The 18,259-nt window shown below is 42.7% G+C and overlaps 1 protein-coding gene across 4 annotated transcripts in view; it reads right to left on the bottom strand.

Moving 5' to 3' along the window:
• The window catches only part of PLB1 (phospholipase B1), a 93,230-nt gene that overhangs the window by 7,165 nt on the left and 67,806 nt on the right, over positions 1 to 18,259 (bottom strand). For 2 of the 4 annotated variants that reach the window (XM_032102770.1, XM_032102772.1), the window contains 11 exons: positions 17,376 to 17,447; positions 15,056 to 15,116; positions 14,287 to 14,345; positions 11,722 to 11,780; positions 10,493 to 10,536; positions 9,183 to 9,282; positions 7,740 to 7,791; positions 5,902 to 5,982; positions 4,875 to 4,940; positions 4,227 to 4,321; positions 164 to 245 (listed from right to left, as the gene is read on the bottom strand). In XM_032102770.1, coding sequence (XP_031958661.1) covers positions 164 to 245; positions 4,227 to 4,321; positions 4,875 to 4,940; positions 5,902 to 5,982; positions 7,740 to 7,791; positions 9,183 to 9,282; positions 10,493 to 10,536; positions 11,722 to 11,780; positions 14,287 to 14,345; positions 15,056 to 15,116; positions 17,376 to 17,447 — 771 coding nt within the window. The remainder of the gene's footprint in view (positions 1 to 163; positions 246 to 4,226; positions 4,322 to 4,874; positions 4,941 to 5,901; positions 5,983 to 7,739; positions 7,792 to 9,182; positions 9,283 to 10,492; positions 10,537 to 11,721; positions 11,781 to 14,286; positions 14,346 to 15,055; positions 15,117 to 17,375; positions 17,448 to 18,259) is intronic. The other 2 variants (XM_032102771.1, XM_032102773.1) reach the window with 2 other exon arrangements.

Raw genomic sequence — 18,259 nt, 5'->3', positions numbered from 1 at the left:
ACTAACTGGTTAGCTGGGTAGGGTTTTGATTAGGCTGTAGCCAAGTTTTTTTCCAGTTATCCCTCTCTGTAGTGCTGAAGATATGCATGAGAGGAAGGCCAGTGAGGGAAGCAATACAAAGAGACACAAGTGAAGATGACCAGTTAGAGAATCAAAGCATTACCTGAAAATCTCTGTTAACTCTCTTAATTTCTTGTAATTCAGACGAATTTTCCTCTGGGTTTAAGAAACATGGGCAAACTTTCCTTCAATGAAAGAAATACTAGAATTAAAAGCTAGTCTAGAATAGCCTATTCACAGTTCTTTGGCAGTGTGTGTTTGTTCAAGCAGCTCAGGATAGGTGCTCAAAGCTCACATGCAGAAGGGAGAGCCACCTCAGTGGCTTACAAGTGGACAGATACTTCAGAAAAGAAAAATCTCTACTGACTTACTTTTCAAAATAAACACCTGTTGCAGCCAGAAAGAGCTGCAGGATCCACAACTCTTGAGTCAAACAAAAAAGTGTTTAGTATGCCACACATTAGCAGGAAATCACATGTATTAGGATAAGAAGAAAACCCACCCTATGAATGGGCTTACAGCAGATTTTTAGACATCTGGGAGTTTGAACTTAGAAAAGACAAATTTTTCATGTAGTCTGAGTCCTCACACCACTCTGTTTTATTATGTTACCCTCATAACAAGAGGTAATAACTTGTGCTTCACTGAAATTTATATTCTAAGAATGTCCTTGTGTCATGGGTTAGCAAGCATAGTCCCGGAAGGGACGTCCTTGCTAAGGGGTGCTTACAGTTTCCTCTGGGAACTGATAGAACCTATCAGCTGGCCAGTTTGAATATGGACAATTCTCTAAGCCACTTAAAGTTGTGATCACCTCTGTGATCCACATTTAAGAATAGACAAACTTCCCTCCAAGCTCTCTCTCGTTTCCGCTGCTGGGGCAGGCGGCTGCAGGCCCCGTGCGGGGGCCAGCGGGCCCGGCCCAGGCCCTGCTTGGGCCAGGCCGGGCCGGGCCACGGCCATCCTGGGTCGATGGACCTGTTCCAGTCGTGGAACCCCCCCCCCACTGCCTTGCCGTGGGCAGCCGGAGCGGCTCGGCTCTCCCCCCTCTCCACTGCGATAAGAAAAATTCAACATTCCAGCTGCAAAGCTGCAAGGCCGAGGTGAGAGTAACCCTTTTATTGCTGTGAAGAGCTGAAAACCTGAGGGAAGAGAGAGAGGAGATGCTTAAAGCTGAAAGTCTGTTGTGAAGCTATGATATATCAGAGTATCCTGTTGTAATTTCATGAAGATATGGGGGGTGGAGTGTTCAACTCGTGAGCAAAAGCACCTGCGCTGAGATAGGCAGATGCTGACGCAGCTGTAATTTCATGAGAAGTTTGGACAGGGAGAGATGAACCAGATGAGGACTTTTGCTCCAAACAGGAAAGGAGAAAACCTCAGTCCCTAGAGATGCTCCCAGAGGTAGTCCTAACGATGAAGATGATGAAGACCCTTTGCTCCCAGGGAAGGAGAAGGGCCTCTGTTTTTGTTTCTGAACGGCTCAACCTTAAAATTGTACCCCAAAAAACTTCAAGAGTGGGCCCTCGAAAGCAGTTGCGGGAAAAGCTGCAAGTCGGGGGAAAGGACTCACACGCAGGCAGAGAGACTCCTCTTCCTAAATGGACTGAACAATATTTGGAAGTGGGCGGCTGGCTCGTTGTGATAATGTTTTCATAGCATGAGCAAGAAGAGACTTCTCTTTCTAAATGGACTGAACAAGGTTATTATGGAAGTGGTAAACAGACTGAACATCTTAAAGATTGTCTTTTCACATTGTCAGTGGGAGAAGGGAGGAAGGTGGGGGGAGGAGGAGAGTTCTGAAGGTGGTATAATTTTTTTTCTTCTTTTAGGTCTGTTAATAAACTTCTTTATATTCTTTCAAGTTTGGTGCCTGTTTTGCATTTCTCCTAATTCTTATCTCACAGCAGATAAACAGTAATGAGTATTTTGGACCAAACCACTACACTAAATTGGTGTTTCCGCCCGGTTACAAACCGAACCCGCGACAAAATGGTGGAGAATGCGGGCAATTGATGAGAACTGTGAGATAAAGATTGATTAGGAGGAATACTGGGCAAAGCAAGTATTAAGTCATAAGTTAAGTAGCATGATAGTGAGAAACTTATATTGCAATTGTATTGAACTATCTAGGGGTGGAATATAGTAGAAGTTGAATGTAATTTTGATAATAATTCTTAAATGTGTCTTCACAGCGGTGAGGGGTGGAGAATGTCATGGGTTAGCAAGCATAGTCCCGGAAGGGACGTCCTTGCTAAGGGGTGCTTACAGTTTCCTCTGGGAACTGATAGAACCTATCAGCTGGCCAGTTTGAATATGGACAATTCTCTAAGCCACTTAAAGTTGTGATCACCTCTGTGATCCACATTTAAGAATAGACAAACTTCCCTCCAAGCTCTCTCTCGTTTCCGCTGCTGGGGCAGGCGGCTGCAGGCCCCGTGCGGGGGCCAGCGGGCCCGGCCCAGGCCCTGCTTGGGCCAGGCCGGGCCGGGCCACGGCCATCCTGGGTCGATGGACCTGTTCCAGTCGTGGAACCCCCCCCCCACTGCCTTGCCGTGGGCAGCCGGAGCGGCTCGGCTCTCCCCCCTCTCCACTGCGATAAGAAAAATTCAACATTCCAGCTGCAAAGCTGCAAGGCCGAGGTGAGAGTAACCCTTTTATTGCTGTGAAGAGCTGAAAACCTGAGGGAAGAGAGAGAGGAGATGCTTAAAGCTGAAAGTCTGTTGTGAAGCTATGATATATCAGAGTATCCTGTTGTAATTTCATGAAGATATGGGGGGTGGAGTGTTCAACTCGTGAGCAAAAGCACCTGCGCTGAGATAGGCAGATGCTGACGCAGCTGTAATTTCATGAGAAGTTTGGACAGGGAGAGATGAACCAGATGAGGACTTTTGCTCCAAACAGGAAAGGAGAAAACCTCAGTCCCTAGAGATGCTCCCAGAGGTAGTCCTAACGATGAAGATGATGAAGACCCTTTGCTCCCAGGGAAGGAGAAGGGCCTCTGTTTTTGTTTCTGAACGGCTCAACCTTAAAATTGTACCCCAAAAAACTTCAAGAGTGGGCCCTCGAAAGCAGTTGCGGGAAAAGCTGCAAGTCGGGGGAAAGGACTCACACGCAGGCAGAGAGACTCCTCTTCCTAAATGGACTGAACAATATTTGGAAGTGGGCGGCTGGCTCGTTGTGATAATGTTTTCATAGCATGAGCAAGAAGAGACTTCTCTTTCTAAATGGACTGAACAAGGTTATTATGGAAGTGGTAAACAGACTGAACATCTTAAAGATTGTCTTTTCACATTGTCAGTGGGAGAAGGGAGGAAGGTGGGGGGAGGAGGAGAGTTCTGAAGGTGGTATAATTTTTTTTCTTCTTTTAGGTCTGTTAATAAACTTCTTTATATTCTTTCAAGTTTGGTGCCTGTTTTGCATTTCTCCTAATTCTTATCTCACAGCAGATAAACAGTAATGAGTATTTTGGACCAAACCACTACACCTTGGAATGAATATGAAGACATCAAGCAAGATAGTCAATTCATTATTTTCTCTTCCAGTGTGTTCCTGTAGTTAATCACTTGTATTATTAAAAATCTGTGCCTAACCTAATTTGAATTCATTTGGCATCACCTCCCAACTACTGGTCTTTGTTACACCTTTCTCTGCAAGACTAAAGAGGCTTTTCATGTCCATTCTGATGCCTTTAAAGACACTGCTGCTTTCTAAATAAAGTCCCTCGACCTTCTTTGAGTTAAGATTTTGGTCTCCTTCATTAGATGTGAGGAGCAGTTCCTGGTTGTGCTCTGCTGTATGCAGCCCAGCCTGCACCAGAGGTAATGCACAAAGAGAGGCATCAGGGATGTCAGCCTGTGCTGCTGACCAGGGGATGGCTGGGCAAAATAGCCTTCAAAGTTCAGCAGCACAACAATCATATGTTGACTGTTGACTTGTGCTGCGTTATGCTGCCTTAGAGCTGAGAAGTGATAACTCTGCTATCCACTCTGCCTTTTAGTTGAAATATTGGAAGAAGTAATAGAAAGTTGATGAGAATTAGTGCATCCGGTAAAGGCAGCAATGCAAGAAGCTTGGAAAGCTCAGTGTGGCTGTCCTCCTGTAGAAATTGAGACTGAGCCAAAAAAGTATCACTTTCTAGGCAAAGAGCTGTTTTGCTCACTTACTTTGCTCTCAAAGCACACTCTGAAGAGCTTGCTGTGATTTGACGCAGTCCAGAGAACTCTAGCATCTCCACCATGTTGATAAAGACTCTTGGGAGCTGCAAGGATTATAATAACCAGACATACAGACATGTTACAAATAACAGAACATGATACCACTACAAAGAGGGAGAAGTGCCATCCGTAGGTCAGGGAGTCAGGGCAAACTGCACTGGCTGCAGCCAGTGGCATGTGCAAGGATGATGTATAAAAGGAGGGGGAGGGAGACATACAGTGGATGTCAGCCAAAAAAATTCCAGCAGCTAGTACAAACCAGCCGAAATGCTGCTTCACTCCCTGGGACATTTCCATTTGCTCTAGGATAAATGAAACTGTTTATGGTTGGTTTAGCCATGAAAACTGGCTGTAGGGTCATGGTATGTCTGGTCCACAGCATAAATACGGTGAAACACAGTTTTTCTGAAACTGCAGCCCTCTCTCAGGGCATGAGCTAATACAGTTGTTGAAATGCAGCACGGAGGAACAGTCTGACTCCAGCTATTTGAAAGATGATCTTGTATGAAACATAATCACTGACAGTCTGTCAGAGGTGAGAAAAACATCAGTGTACTTGCCAGGAACATAACTTGCTAGGGTATCTGAAAAGCTTACCTCCTTATAGAAAATATCCAGAGTGTCCTGAAGGTGCTTTATATACTTTTGCACTGAATAGGTTTCCTGTTTAAAAAAAAAAATGAATCAGTCTTTTTAATGAACCAAGAAGGTGGTCTGTGAGAAGATACACCGACTTAACGCTCCTTTTTTCTTTTGCTGGCAGATATATTTCCAGATCAAGAAGTTTATTGGCCCATGTACAGAGGTTATATAGTGCTTGTGTTTTTATGTCATTAATATATTCCCCTAATCTCTGTAGGAAATCCTGAGGTATCTTGCCAGAGCCTTTCCCTGATAATGACTATATTGATCACATTTTTGGATTTTGCGTTGTCTTATGAACAGAACAACATCTTTTTTTTCAAACTGCCAGTCTGGAGAAACTGATATGAAGGCAGTCAGACCCCACAAAGCCCATAAGCAAAACAACTTTGTGACTGTAGCTCTAGAAATGTAGCTGTGGGGACAAAGGCTCCAGGTAGCAGCCTATAAAGTAAAGAGCAAAACAGAGAAAAGCACCTGGTCATTTCAACAAGCTTGGGTCCAGACCCCCAACCTGTGCTACATGAACTGTTTCAGAGGGGGTGACCACTGACAGCTAAAGAAAAGACATGTTTTTCACTATAAACTGATATTATTTTGAGTGTCATTCTGAAGCAAGAATTGGGCATCCTCAGTAATTATTGTGTGGAGATGCTTTCCAGAAGACTTCACTTGTGTCCCATAACATGCCTAAGATACCACACTGATTGCTTTGTCCAGTTAAGCAGGGAGAGCTCTTCATCTTAATCTTGGTGTTTTGTTCAGTATGGGCAGGTTCCCAGTATTTAAAAAACGCATTTCTCCAGAGCTGCAGTGCCCCGGTGTTAAAAGCTGTGTACTTGTTTCTGATACAATACAGATGAAAGGGGCAGGACTTCTAAGCACTTCTTAAACAAAGAGGAACTTTGGCTCCCTGAGAGAGAGAAAGGCTATATTTCCAGGGCTGGTCACCTGCCAAATGCCTCGATTCAGAGATACAAACCTTGTCCAGGCAGTACTGGCATAGGTCGCTGCCTCCAACAAGGACGGTAATCAGCTTCCAGTCTTCCTTGAAGTTAATTTTCTAGTGGCACATAAAATAAACAGATTGCAGCACCCATTGCTTAGGCATGCAGAGGTAACATTCACAAATGGGGCTAAACGGGGCACAGACAGTAGGGCAGAACAAAGGAGGTATGCTGAGTTAAGCTGGCAGAAGAAAAGCATCTCTCCAGGGGGAAAATCTGAACTGTTTGCTAGTCTACTGCAATTCACCTTGGCTTCTGTGAGGAAATTCCCTTCAGGAGACAAGCTCTGTCAGGGTAACCAAGCATGGAAATGTGTCTGTGGCAAGCATCCCTACATGAATGTCAGGACAGGGATGGACAGGAGAGATTTGCCAGCCATGGCTGCACACTGCAGGCAGCGTGGGGATAAAGCCGTGTGGGAGTGGAGGCTGGAGTGACTCATGAAGCTGTGGAACTGGAGCTGCTGGGGATCCCTGCCAGCTGGGCAAGAATTATCCCGTGGCCAGGAGGGGCAAGGGGTGCCCCAGGGAACAGACAGCTGGATTAAAATAGAAGAGTCCAGGAGGCTGGTGACTTCACTGAGCTCATATAAGGGCAGCTGCAGCATCCACGTCACCACAAGCCAACAATAGGCGCTGCTGAGAGCTGGATCTCATCAAAACATTTTGTAACATTCAGTACAAAGAAAGGAATCAAAGGCAACTATTTTTAGTGTGGTGCATTTACATAACAAACATCTGCGAAAGGATCCCACAAATAGAGGGAGGGCCTGGGAATCACCCACAGGTCTGAATTCTCCTCTTTAACCGGCAATTTGCTCAGAAGGACTTTCATGAAGAGGCAATGCAATGTTATGGCAGGGACACAGCCCTCTCGCTTCTTAAAAAAATGCATTAAAAGCTGTGAATAAAACAAAGTACAAGAGCCTCTGCTCTTCTATTCTATTGAAAAGCCACGCCAGCTCCCTTCACTCTGCCAAACAATTGGCAATGCAGAGCAACTGACAGTGGGGTGAGCATGCAGCATCCATCAAGAGTTCTGGCATGGAGAGACACATGCTTTGACAAATCCTGCTTATTCAGTGCCTCCCTTTCCCATTCAGCCTGAGCCAAGGAGCACCAGGCACTCCCATTCCCTTAGAGGGAATGCTCTCCCTGAACCAGCAGCTCACACCCAGTCATCCACTCAAATTCAGCCAAAGCTCGGAGCAGGGCAGCTTTGAGTTTCTCATAGATTTCTTCCCCTTCTCACTTTTGATGCCCTTTGTAGCCCTCAGTGGAGTTGGCATAGCAGACTGGTCCACAATACTAGATCCCCTCTAATTCTCTAAAAGATTATGGTGTGACAGAGATTCACCCAGTCCTGAGGTTTCTGGTCACTGATTAATTATTTGCCTGCTCAAAACCAGACTTTTCAAAAAACCAGAGGGCTTTTTCTCCTGCAGACTTCAGTAGTCCCTCTTCCCAGTATTGTGAATATCGTGACTCATGTTGGTCTGCAGGTACCTGCTCCAGCAATTTTACACTCAACCTTTACGACCTTCACTTTGAAGGCTGCTGCTCAACAAAGCAATCCTGTGACCTCACCAGAGCCTTCAGATTTCTCCCCTTCCTCACTACCATCCTTACATCTCCTGGCTGCACTGCACCCTACATTAGGGGTAATTCATCTGGTACATTCATTGGAAAGCACAGGAGAAACAAGGACTTTTCTTTCATCAGTAAAGCACTCTTCATGACTCAAGCTTCCCATTAATTACAGTCATCTCCCAGAGACCACGGGAGCACTGAGGCGTGGCCCAAATCCCACTTACCGAGCTGCTTCTCATCAGCTCCACCAGTGCACGTGCTTGGGCTGGCATATCACTAGGAGAGAGAACGGAAGATTTTAGACGTGTGCCCTAAAAGCACGTCACCTTCTTGATCTCTCACTCCTCCTTTCAGGGGATCTCAGGATCAGCAGAAATCAGTATAAGGAAAGTGATGCCTCAAAAGGCTGAGCAAACACTGAAGGACCAAGTTGCACAAGTGAATAATCTGATCTGAAAAGCCTTCAGCTTTTCAGCTGGGATGGCTGCCAAGTGGCACGCAACTGGTATGAGTTCTTCCCATCTCAGAGTTGGCTTAAGTGCATTTTGTTTGGAAAAAACACTAATGCCCAGATGCACAGAGACATTGAGTTGCATAACTCCCTTCAAAGATCTGCTGGGGGAGTTTGGTGCTGACACAGAAGCTGGGCACCTAACCAGCCTTCCTGATCCAGCCTTAAATTCCTATTGCTTGTCTTATGGCTGGAAGATATTGCTTACATTGTGGGACTGCCAGGCTGGAGAGTCCCAGTCCAGCTCTGGACAGGATGGAACATCAACAGGCCAAAGCAAAAAACCATGCTGAGACACCAGATGGAAATGAGCTCCTGATATACCAGAATAAAACTGTGCTTGAGCTAATAAGCCCTGCCTCTCTCCAGCAACTACACAAATGCAGTTACATTATTTGGATTCCCAGAACCATATTGATCACGCTGAGTCAGCTTTGCTCAGGGTACCTATGAAATATTTAGTAGCTATACAGGCTTTGATAGCTATCCTAAATCTCTCCTGCAGCAGATTTAACGGTTGTTAAAGGTGTCACAAAAAGCTTTGGAAACAAATTCTGTGAGTATTCATGGAACAGGCACAGGGTAAGCCATACAAATCCTTTCACCTTTTGGTTCTTAACAGACTAGCAGATTTTTTTCTTCAGGAGGAGAAAGGAATTATTTCCCAGCTGCTCTTTTTTTTTCCCCTTTGCACTGCAAACAGGTATAGTTTTTAATGCCATTAGGGTAGCAGTGGGCTTCTATTAGTTAGTTTCAGGCACATTTTCAAGAAATCAAGGAATAAAAGAGATGCTCATGAATTTTTTCTCATTACAGATATTGCCTGACAGTGAATTAGGGACCTGCACACTGAAGACAGGACAGAAAGAGGTACTGGTTGAATTAGAAGCATAACTAAAGCATTGGCTCAAAAACTATGGGCAGAAATCAAATAAAGAAAGGAAGCTTGTGTCTAATTTTTAAAAAGATAACAAATAAATCCCCCAAATACTGAATTGAATTTAAAAAGTAAAAACCCGAAACTCACAACTAAAAACATCAGATCACAGAAGCATGCCGAGTACCAGCAGGTCACCAGCATTACCTCAGCCCTGACATGCATCACAAAGGTCACCTGCCAGTCCATCACATCTCACTCCTTTGCAATTGTCCTTACCGTGCTGTGGCATTTCTCTCTGCTACATTGAATCCAGCTGTTTCCTTGGAACTGCCACTGGAGAAGCCAAAGAGGTTCGGATTGAATTTCTTCAGGATGTCTTAAAAAGAAAAGCCACAGTGTTTAACCACTCACAGTACAACCAGCAGCGCTGCCTCCCACGCGCAGAAGCAGGAGCCAGTTGAGTGGTGAGAATACGGACCTGTGTTTTCCCCTCATTCGTGTGACTTCACAGGAGCTAGAGACATGGCTGCTTTGAAGACTCTAGTTACTGTCCAAATTTCATCACTGCAACTATTTCTCCCCATGGGCCTGAGAAGTCAGGGCCTGGTGGCCCAGGAGATGCACAGGTGGATCTCAGGCACATCACCACTTTTGAATTTAAGTGTCAGAGTACTTGTGGTTACTTTCTTTCATGTACCAGAAGCAGATGCCCTGAATATGGCCCTCTACCTCTCACTCCTCCAGCTAGATAACACTACTTGTGGCAGTGAATTTTTTTCATTTTTCTAGATTTCACTGAAACCTTCAGAGGGGAAGCACGATGTCTGAAAACTGTTACTGTTACTGTGTCTGTGGTGCTGTCTGAACACTCTTTATAGAATCTCATTGATAATGCATAAATGAATTGCGCCTTCTATTTCTCTTCAAGCACAGTGATATGCCTGGTACAAGGCAAAGCACATCAGATTTTATTATTAACAATGTCAGGTATTGTCAAACTGCTCCACAGCATAGATCACATACAAATAGATCAACCATTGTAAGCCAAGTCCCTTCCAATTTATTGTCACACTGACCACTTAATGGTTTCTCTGGCAACTACTAGGGCAAAAAAAATTATAGTATTTTTAGATTTTTTTTTTTCACTGCTATGTAGCAACTTGAAATCATCAGGAAGAACCACAGCTTTGTCAACAACCCTGGCTAGATGGACTGCTAATTGTTTCATAACCCTTCATTTGTCCACAGACATTACAGTCAGTCACTAGAAAGCACAAAACAAAATAAGGGAGGAGCAGGTCTGCCATGAACTTCTGTCAACTTCAGCACATTTACTCCTAATTCTTTTGGTCAAAAGGACGATACAATCACATGCAGGTCCTGTGATGCGGAGGGGGTGAATCAACTTTACAGCTGATCAGGTCAGTCTGGATTTCGTCTGTGACTCACATGAACTGCTCATACCCACAACAGACGGATATCCCCGCTGTTTGCAAGGAGAGAATGACCATTTCCAGATGTTTCCTAGCATCCACTTAAACGACTTTCAGTGTACTACCCAACTTTTGCTTTTCTAGGATACTCACTGGGTAAAGTAGCCTGGATCTCCAGGGTCTCATCACCTCCAATACTACAAAGGGAAAGAACAAAATCACCCAGTAGGGTTAATCCTGCAGCCATCTGTCTTATTGTCACCATATGTTGTTGTAGCGGCCCAAGAAGGAAAAAACAACCTCCCCGCCCAAAATACTTACTTCAAACAGTACTAAGGAGGTAAACCACAGGAATTCAGGGAAAGTAGTGAAAGGATAACTCACATTAAATAAAGCAGGGCAGCAGCTAAGATAGAAGCTATGCCTTCAGGCTGGGAACAGACCATATTGGAAGAACTGATTTTTCATATGGACATGCAGGGATACCTATCATTGAAAGGCATATGTCCTCACTAAAGCTGCTCCATGTTACCTTGCTGAAACTACATTTGCATGCAGTTATACATAGGAGAGACTCCATTAAATATTAACTAACTACCTATTTGCAATTCTGCAATGCCAGTGACAAAGAGCCTCTGCCATTCAGAACTTGCCCGTGTGCAGAGCCAATACACTCCTGCACCACTTCTGGCAGCCCCTCCTGAAAATATCCATGCCTGCAGACACATGCAAAGGGATGCAGAAAGAGCAAAGAGGACAATGTATACATGCACACACTTATCAACCATCCATCTGCCCATAGGGAGCAGGCAGTTTCCTTCCACTCTAGCATGGATATTGAGCTTCACACCCTCTGATGTGCCTTGTTTGCCCACTTTGCAATAGCAAAGGTGTTTGGAGCGTCTTCACTGAGTATGTATGTATGTATGCAGTGCTCTCACCATGTTCATGCCAATCCACACTCACTCAGACCTTCTAGCATTAGACACTGCAGTAGATAATCACAGCAACAACAACACTTTGAATAAGATCCAGAGAGACTAGCAAAAGGCTAAAAGGTACTGTGACAGAGGACCACGCTTGTAGCAATCAGGTCTGGTTAACGTACACACAAAAAAAACCCCAAAAGAAAAAAAGAAAAAAAAAGCAGCAAGAAAAAGCCCACAAAAACAAACACAACCCACCCCCCCCACCCGCCATAAGAATCACTCCTTTTCTCTTCCAGTCCTGCCTCCTCCAGTCCTTACCAAACAATACTTGCTGTGTCAGCATCCTTGCCCTGAGTTTACATACATAAAGATGTAACTACACAACCAGGTGACCCACACTTTTAACTATGTGCACAAAAATAGAGAAAGAAAAAAACGAGCATTCTCACTCACCTCCAGGAAAGTCCCCTCCAGTCTGTTTGTAGGTCAGGTACTTTGGCTCCTACTGCAGTCTGGAAAAGATGGAAATAACAATTGATAAAATACTAAGAGAAAAAAAAGCCCTATGAATTTAGGTAGGATAGACATCATGTTTTGAAAGTGCTGAAGCAATCTGGTAACATTACTCTGCATCCAGCCAAGCTTTTGCAATATCCCAGTTCTAGCATAAGTGGTCCGTGTCCTTACTGACCACCACACACTGGCCTGTGGGCAGCCCTGCATCTCCCATACTTCAGTTTTCTGGGCTTCTCCTCATATGTAAAAGGAATTCACCTAGATAGTAAACCATGGAGCATCAGAGGAGATATAGTCCAGGCAGAGGACATCAGACTGTAAGGTCAAGGACATAAGACGCTAAAGCTACTATTCATACTGTTTTAGCAACCCAGTGGGACCCAGATTAACATCAACAGCTTTGTATTTGTTTGGATTTTTTTCTGATGGAAAATGCTTCATCCTGGCATTTCCTGAAGAAAGATGATTTTGAGAGACTTAATAATCCAGAAAAAAAGCCCCAAACACTGATGAAAAATTCCCATCCAGTTTTAGCTGTACATAAATCAGAGGAGCTGCTTTTTAATCTGCCAAGAAAACAAATCTTTGGTGTACAATCCATTTTTCCTCTCCTGGATCCAGTCTGCTAGTCTAACACACAAACTTGATGAGGTGTAGACAGGATTTTTTTGGCCAGTATAGATAAGCATGTTGGTGTGTCTATTGCTTTCACTGTGCACTGGGGCTGAGAAGTCAGACAGATGAATTCTAACCAGTGACATGACTAAACTGCTCAATGTTTCATTAATCTCCAACTGTATCTAGACTGAGACAGCCTTCCTTCCTGCACTGTGAACTTTCATATCCTTCAAAATTAAATAAATACATAAAGCCATCAGAACAAACACCTCTGTGCTGAATTTGAGTAGCTCACAGGATGGGGACAAACCTCTAGCAGGGTCAGCACCCTGACTCGCATTCAGGGCAGCAGCTGTGAGAAGGGGTTCTTCTGCAGCTTTACAATTTTTTAGTGGTCTCACCTAATTTTGTATTCTTCAAAAAGCCATGGTACCAATTCAGCCATAAACACTGACTGCATTCAGGGATCGTGTGGGAAGTACCAGGAGGACAATCAGTGCCTTGGTGGACTTGGCTGCTGCAGTCCCCCTGTGCCAAGGATGCCATATGAAGTGCACGTGGCTGCTGTGGGAGGTATGAGTATGTGTACACATGTGGGAAACACTCTGCCAGTATTTCTGGCCCCTCACAAATAGTTCACTTTATAAAACCCCAAAACACATCTTACTGTGGCAGTGTAACTGGTAGGAACTGCACGAACAATGGCAATATGAGAACCTACTTTGCTCAGCTCTTGAGACCAGAGACCTCAAGCATCATAATCCAGCCCCTACGACTATGGCTTTCTGAGACATTTCACATACTGAAAGAACTTATATTTTAAAAATAAGAGGTATGGGATAGTGTCATGCCTAGCATTCAATATGGGGGAGGAAATAAAGCAATTAATTTTAAGAGTCATGGCAATGGATAGGAGGGAGACTCGTAGGGTCTTCACTTATTTCTTCTAAGAAAAGCTCAAAGCTTTGCAGCAGGGGGAAAGCCAGGATTACAGCAGGTCAAGCAAAATCAGTCTCAGAGCTAATGAGAAGGTGCATGATGCATAACGAAGACATGCACACCTGCCTGTAAAATAAGCCTGATCATTTAAGGGCTTCAGACCCTTCAAGTCCCTCTGAACCCAACAGGAACAGAAGCTGCTAGAATGAGCACTGGTTTAGTTCAGGAGTTAAAATTCATAGGAACTGTTGACGCAAATGTTTGCTTTCATCCCATGCTAGAACAATTCTGTAGGGCTGTGGAATTCTAGAACTTTTTCTCAGAAAACTTCAGTGCAGATCTGCAGTATTCCCTGCTATTCTTCTCTGGGGCCTTTTTTTTTTTTTTTTTTTTTGTATCTACTTTTTTGTTTTCAACCTCCATTTCTTAGTACTTGAAATACATCAGAGCTTTAACTGGAAGACATCTAACTCAGGAAGCAACAACTGAAAGCAAAATTCTGAAATACAGAAGTATCAGACTTATCTCAAGTGGGAAGCACTTCATTCTGCAATAAATTATTTCCATGGGAGTTTCCAGCAAATGTCTTATTGCATCAAAAATATCAACTGCTTTCACCTTTTTTTTTTTCCTCATGTCAGAAGAGACTGTTCCTATAAAACAGCCACTTCCCTTTTCAAAAACACTTGAATAAACTGTATGCAACAGAGAATGGGATCCCATTTCTGTCCTGGCCTGAATTATTCATTGCTGGATTACACAATTGCCAGTGTCACTCATACCCCTAGAGGCTATTTCTTTGCAAAGGGAACCAGGAAGATGAGTTTTGCTTTGCCAAGCCAAAGCAATTTGCTTTCTATCTGATGATGTCTGACTTGACAACATCTAGGTGGAAAACGACAACTGCTCTTCTCATTCTAAATGTGGGAATACAGCAGTACTCACAGTCAGGGAATCTCCCAGTGCTCCAATGGCTTTGATGTCAGCAGGCCGGAGCTCATGTACTGTAAAACAGGAGAAGAATAAAACCAGGATTACTGACAACTGACAAAATACTGGTTAAGAGAAGAAATATGCAAGTCTTAGATTCCAATCTGATGGCATTTTTGCAGACTTTTAAGGCAGAAAAAGCCTCAGGTTCTGTGTGTCAGCTAGGCAAAATGCGTAACTTCTTGCCTTTGCTTGCAACAGTATATTACACTAATACGGAAAGAAATGGACCTTAAAACAGCTTAGGTAAAAAATGGAAACAGACTAGATACGTTTACAGATGCATACATTCAATTACTTTTAATTGGCTTACAGGTTTGGGTCATAGATAAATATTTCCTATTAAAATCTCCCTGTAAAGTCTTAAACTACACACAGCACTTGCACTGCACTGCTTATCAGAGTAAATTCCAACTTGCTAAGTCACTAACACCCCTAAAACACTAAAAGGTCAATTTTAATCTGCCATGTTGCTGTATGATAAATGATGTATATTATATATGCATATGATAAATGTGATCATATTTATCCACAGAGACATACCTGCTGTCATGTAGAACTTACTGTGAATGGCAAGACAGACTTTTTCCCTTTGTCGCTAAATATATCAGCTTTTATTGTTTACTTTCCATCTAGGATGTGCAATTTCAACATCTTACTGTCTTTAAAAACAAAAGATGAAATTTTTCCTATGTGTGATTTTAGGTTAGGAGTTCTTTCCCACCTGTTGTTGGGACACGACTAGATGGAGTATGTCCAGGACACGACAGTTCACTGCCCCAATTCTGAAATGACAAGTTACAAAATTGTTTCATCTTGTAGCTAAAAGATAATGTGGAATTCATATATGGTTTAGTTGTACAGTGAAGAGCAAAACCAAGTTAAAACATACATCCTAGTTTGGCGCCTATGTAGCTCAACAGTCTTTTGCACCTCTTTGTGGAATACAGTCCAAACAATAATTACTTTTGGTGACATTTTCTAGCCAAAGCATAAAACTTTTCCAAAGGCAAAACATTTCATCTTGAAATACTGCTTATGACAAAGTTCCAGAAGGAGAATTATTTTTTCCCTCTCTGCAGCCTAGAAATTTTGGCCAAGACCTAGAAGTTGGGGTCTCCAGGTCTGAAGTCTTGCTCTATCTCAAAAGATAAGAGATGTAAAAGCAAATAAAAATCAATAATAAAATTCCCTGCAAAGTTATAATGTTATATTAATGCATTATATTATTAATAAATTATTATATTAGCTGGTGAAGGGTCTGAACATCAGTCCTACGAGAAGCAGCTGAGGAAATTGGGGCTGTTTAGTCGGGAGAAAAGGAGGCTCAGGGGTGACCTTATCACTCTGTACCACTGTGTGAAAGGAGGTGTGGTGAGGTGGGAGTCAGCCTCCTCCCAGGCAACTAGTGAAGGAACAAGGGGAAATGGACTCAAGTAGCAACAGGGAAAGTTCAGGTTGGCTATTAGAAGAAATTTATTCACTGAAAGAGTGGTCAAACATTGGAACAACCTTATATATTCTATTACTATATTATCATTCCCCACATACCTTGCCAGGACCCTATTATTTTCCTAGAAACTTTCAAAAAGGGCTTGCTTTTACTGAATATAAAATTTGAAAAATCTTCAAGGCTTTAAAAGTTCCAGTAAAGAAAACTGTCAGGCTCTAAATAATTGTACTTTACCATACATTTGTTGGTGGCATAATAGTTATTATGTATATTCCACCAACTGAAGAAATGGAATCAAACACACATTGCAGAACACCTTAGCTCACCAGCAGAGAGAGCTGATGAATGTCCCCTGCTGCTTTTTGGTAACAAGCAACCATATTAGCCAAGAAGGCAGCAAGGGAAAAACTACAATTGTTACAGTGGCCAGCCCTTGCAAGAGCAATGAGAGCTGTGTACACTGATCGAAGGGCCAGCCCTGCTACAAGCAGGAGGTCAAGCTAGGGATGTCCTGAGTCCAACCTCAGTTATTCTGTGATTGCACAGTTCTACCAGACTAAAACTACATGGACCAGTGGTCTTCAGAAAGCATGGCTGCTGTTAAAAAACATCACAACAAATTCATCTGTTCTTGTAAAAAAATGGTGCAAATAGGCTCCGCTATCAATCATTAAAGTGGTTGCAGAGGCTAGAAAGGACAGATAGGCTTATTTTTAGATCAGAGAGGAAAGTGCTGCTTTATCCTCTCTCTACTTCTTTCCTTTATCACTTCAAAAGCTGTTGCTGTTCAGATTCACTGGAAGTCCAAGAGTTACCTATTTGTCGCGGGTTCGGTTTGTGCTAACCTATAACACTATTAAAAGCATAACTCTAGCTCTACAGATAAAAATCCCATTTCAATCCTGAAAACCATGGCTTTCTAAGACAATAACTGCTGTTCTTTGTGACCCTCAAGACATACAAAGATTTTGATAATTGGGTTAGTCATGAGCACCCCCAGTATGTCAAACTAGCCCAGCCCATTTTGACTGCCAAGCAAATAACTGCTCCATTTCTTCAAGTCCTACACACAACGTTTGTTTTTGCAGTTTGTTTAACATACCTCATGATAGTTGCTCAATCATGGTGGAAATTAAGTCCCTTTGAAAATGGGATTCCTATCACCTTTGCACAGAGTCACACATCCAATATGTAAAGGTGACTGCCCTCTACAGGTTAAGCTTACTTGAGTGCAAGGAAGAACGGTGCCTCCAGAACAGAGTATCTAAATCTTCCTCAGATTATTTGGGGGTCAGGATTCTAAGATAACTTCTCCATACCGAGAGGAACTTGCTCTCTGAATTAATTATGCATTCTAGGTTACTTACTTCTGGTTGCAGTTTTGATACAAATGCACCAGTAATGTAATTAATTTTGTTTGGCTTTTAGGAAAACATTTGTTTACACTGGAAAAAGTGCAATGTAAGGCAGAATTCTCTTTCCAAAAACTGGTAATAGTTTATGTAATCTATAAATTCAGGATGATGTGTTAAGAGACAAGATGCAGCTTTGCATAGATTGCCTAAAATGCAGCAAATGGTGTAACAATTACCTCTATTGGCTCTCTAGTGGGCTCCACAGGTGTGTAGTTGCTATTCTTGTATGTTCCCAGGAATGGACTGTTCTGGAGAAAGAGGAAACAAAATCAGAGAAATAAGAGAAACTAGGCAATAAGGACATGGCACAAACCACAGCAAGTGATACCAAGGTATCATATAACCAAGAAAGTAATTGCCTAAGCTGTAAAATTGGATTCTGGACTTCGAAACCATGCTCCTTCCTTAAAATTCCTAACATTTGTTTTTAGAACCTTATCATAAAAATTACATATGCCAGATGCCAATTGCAGCTTAACATTTTCCTCTCCTAATGTTCCAAATTAGACTTTATTAAATGTTTAGTCCCTTCAAAAAGCACTGAATTAAAATCTAGACAAAACTGGGCAGATCTTCTGTGTCAGCAGCAGGGAGGTGAAAGATTGCTTACTGAAAACATCATTCTTCCCTCCAAGGGAGGCTGTAGAAATTTCATCGTTATTTTTGTTCCCTACTGATGCAGCATGCATTCAGGAAGACACGCACATCATATAGGCTAAAAAATTTCACCTGGAGGCCCACTTACCTCAATTGAGAGGAACTCCAGTATCTGCATAAGGAAGTCTTAAAAACCACTAAAATTAGAAGGCAAGCTTTTATTGTACTGAAGTTTGCCTCAAAACAAATAATTTTCTGTGGCTACTGGCACTTCCATCAATGAACTTTTCATAGCACTTAGGCTTACTAAAGGCTTACCATTTCTGCAAAAAGATCTATATACATCTTTTTAAAGAAATATAAAACTTTTCTTTGCCTACTTCTGAAAAACGACATCTTTGAGTAAGAGTGAAGAAAGGGAAAGAAGTATAAAATCCACATTATTTGGCAGTGAAGAAGTTGC

The sequence above is a fragment of the Corvus moneduloides genome, chromosome 3 (assembly GCF_009650955.1).
Source record: "Corvus moneduloides isolate bCorMon1 chromosome 3, bCorMon1.pri, whole genome shotgun sequence".
NCBI classification, from domain to species: domain Eukaryota; kingdom Metazoa; phylum Chordata; class Aves; order Passeriformes; family Corvidae; genus Corvus; species Corvus moneduloides.
The sequence above is the reverse complement of the archived record's forward strand: the minus strand, read 5'-3'. Positions and strand labels throughout refer to the sequence as shown.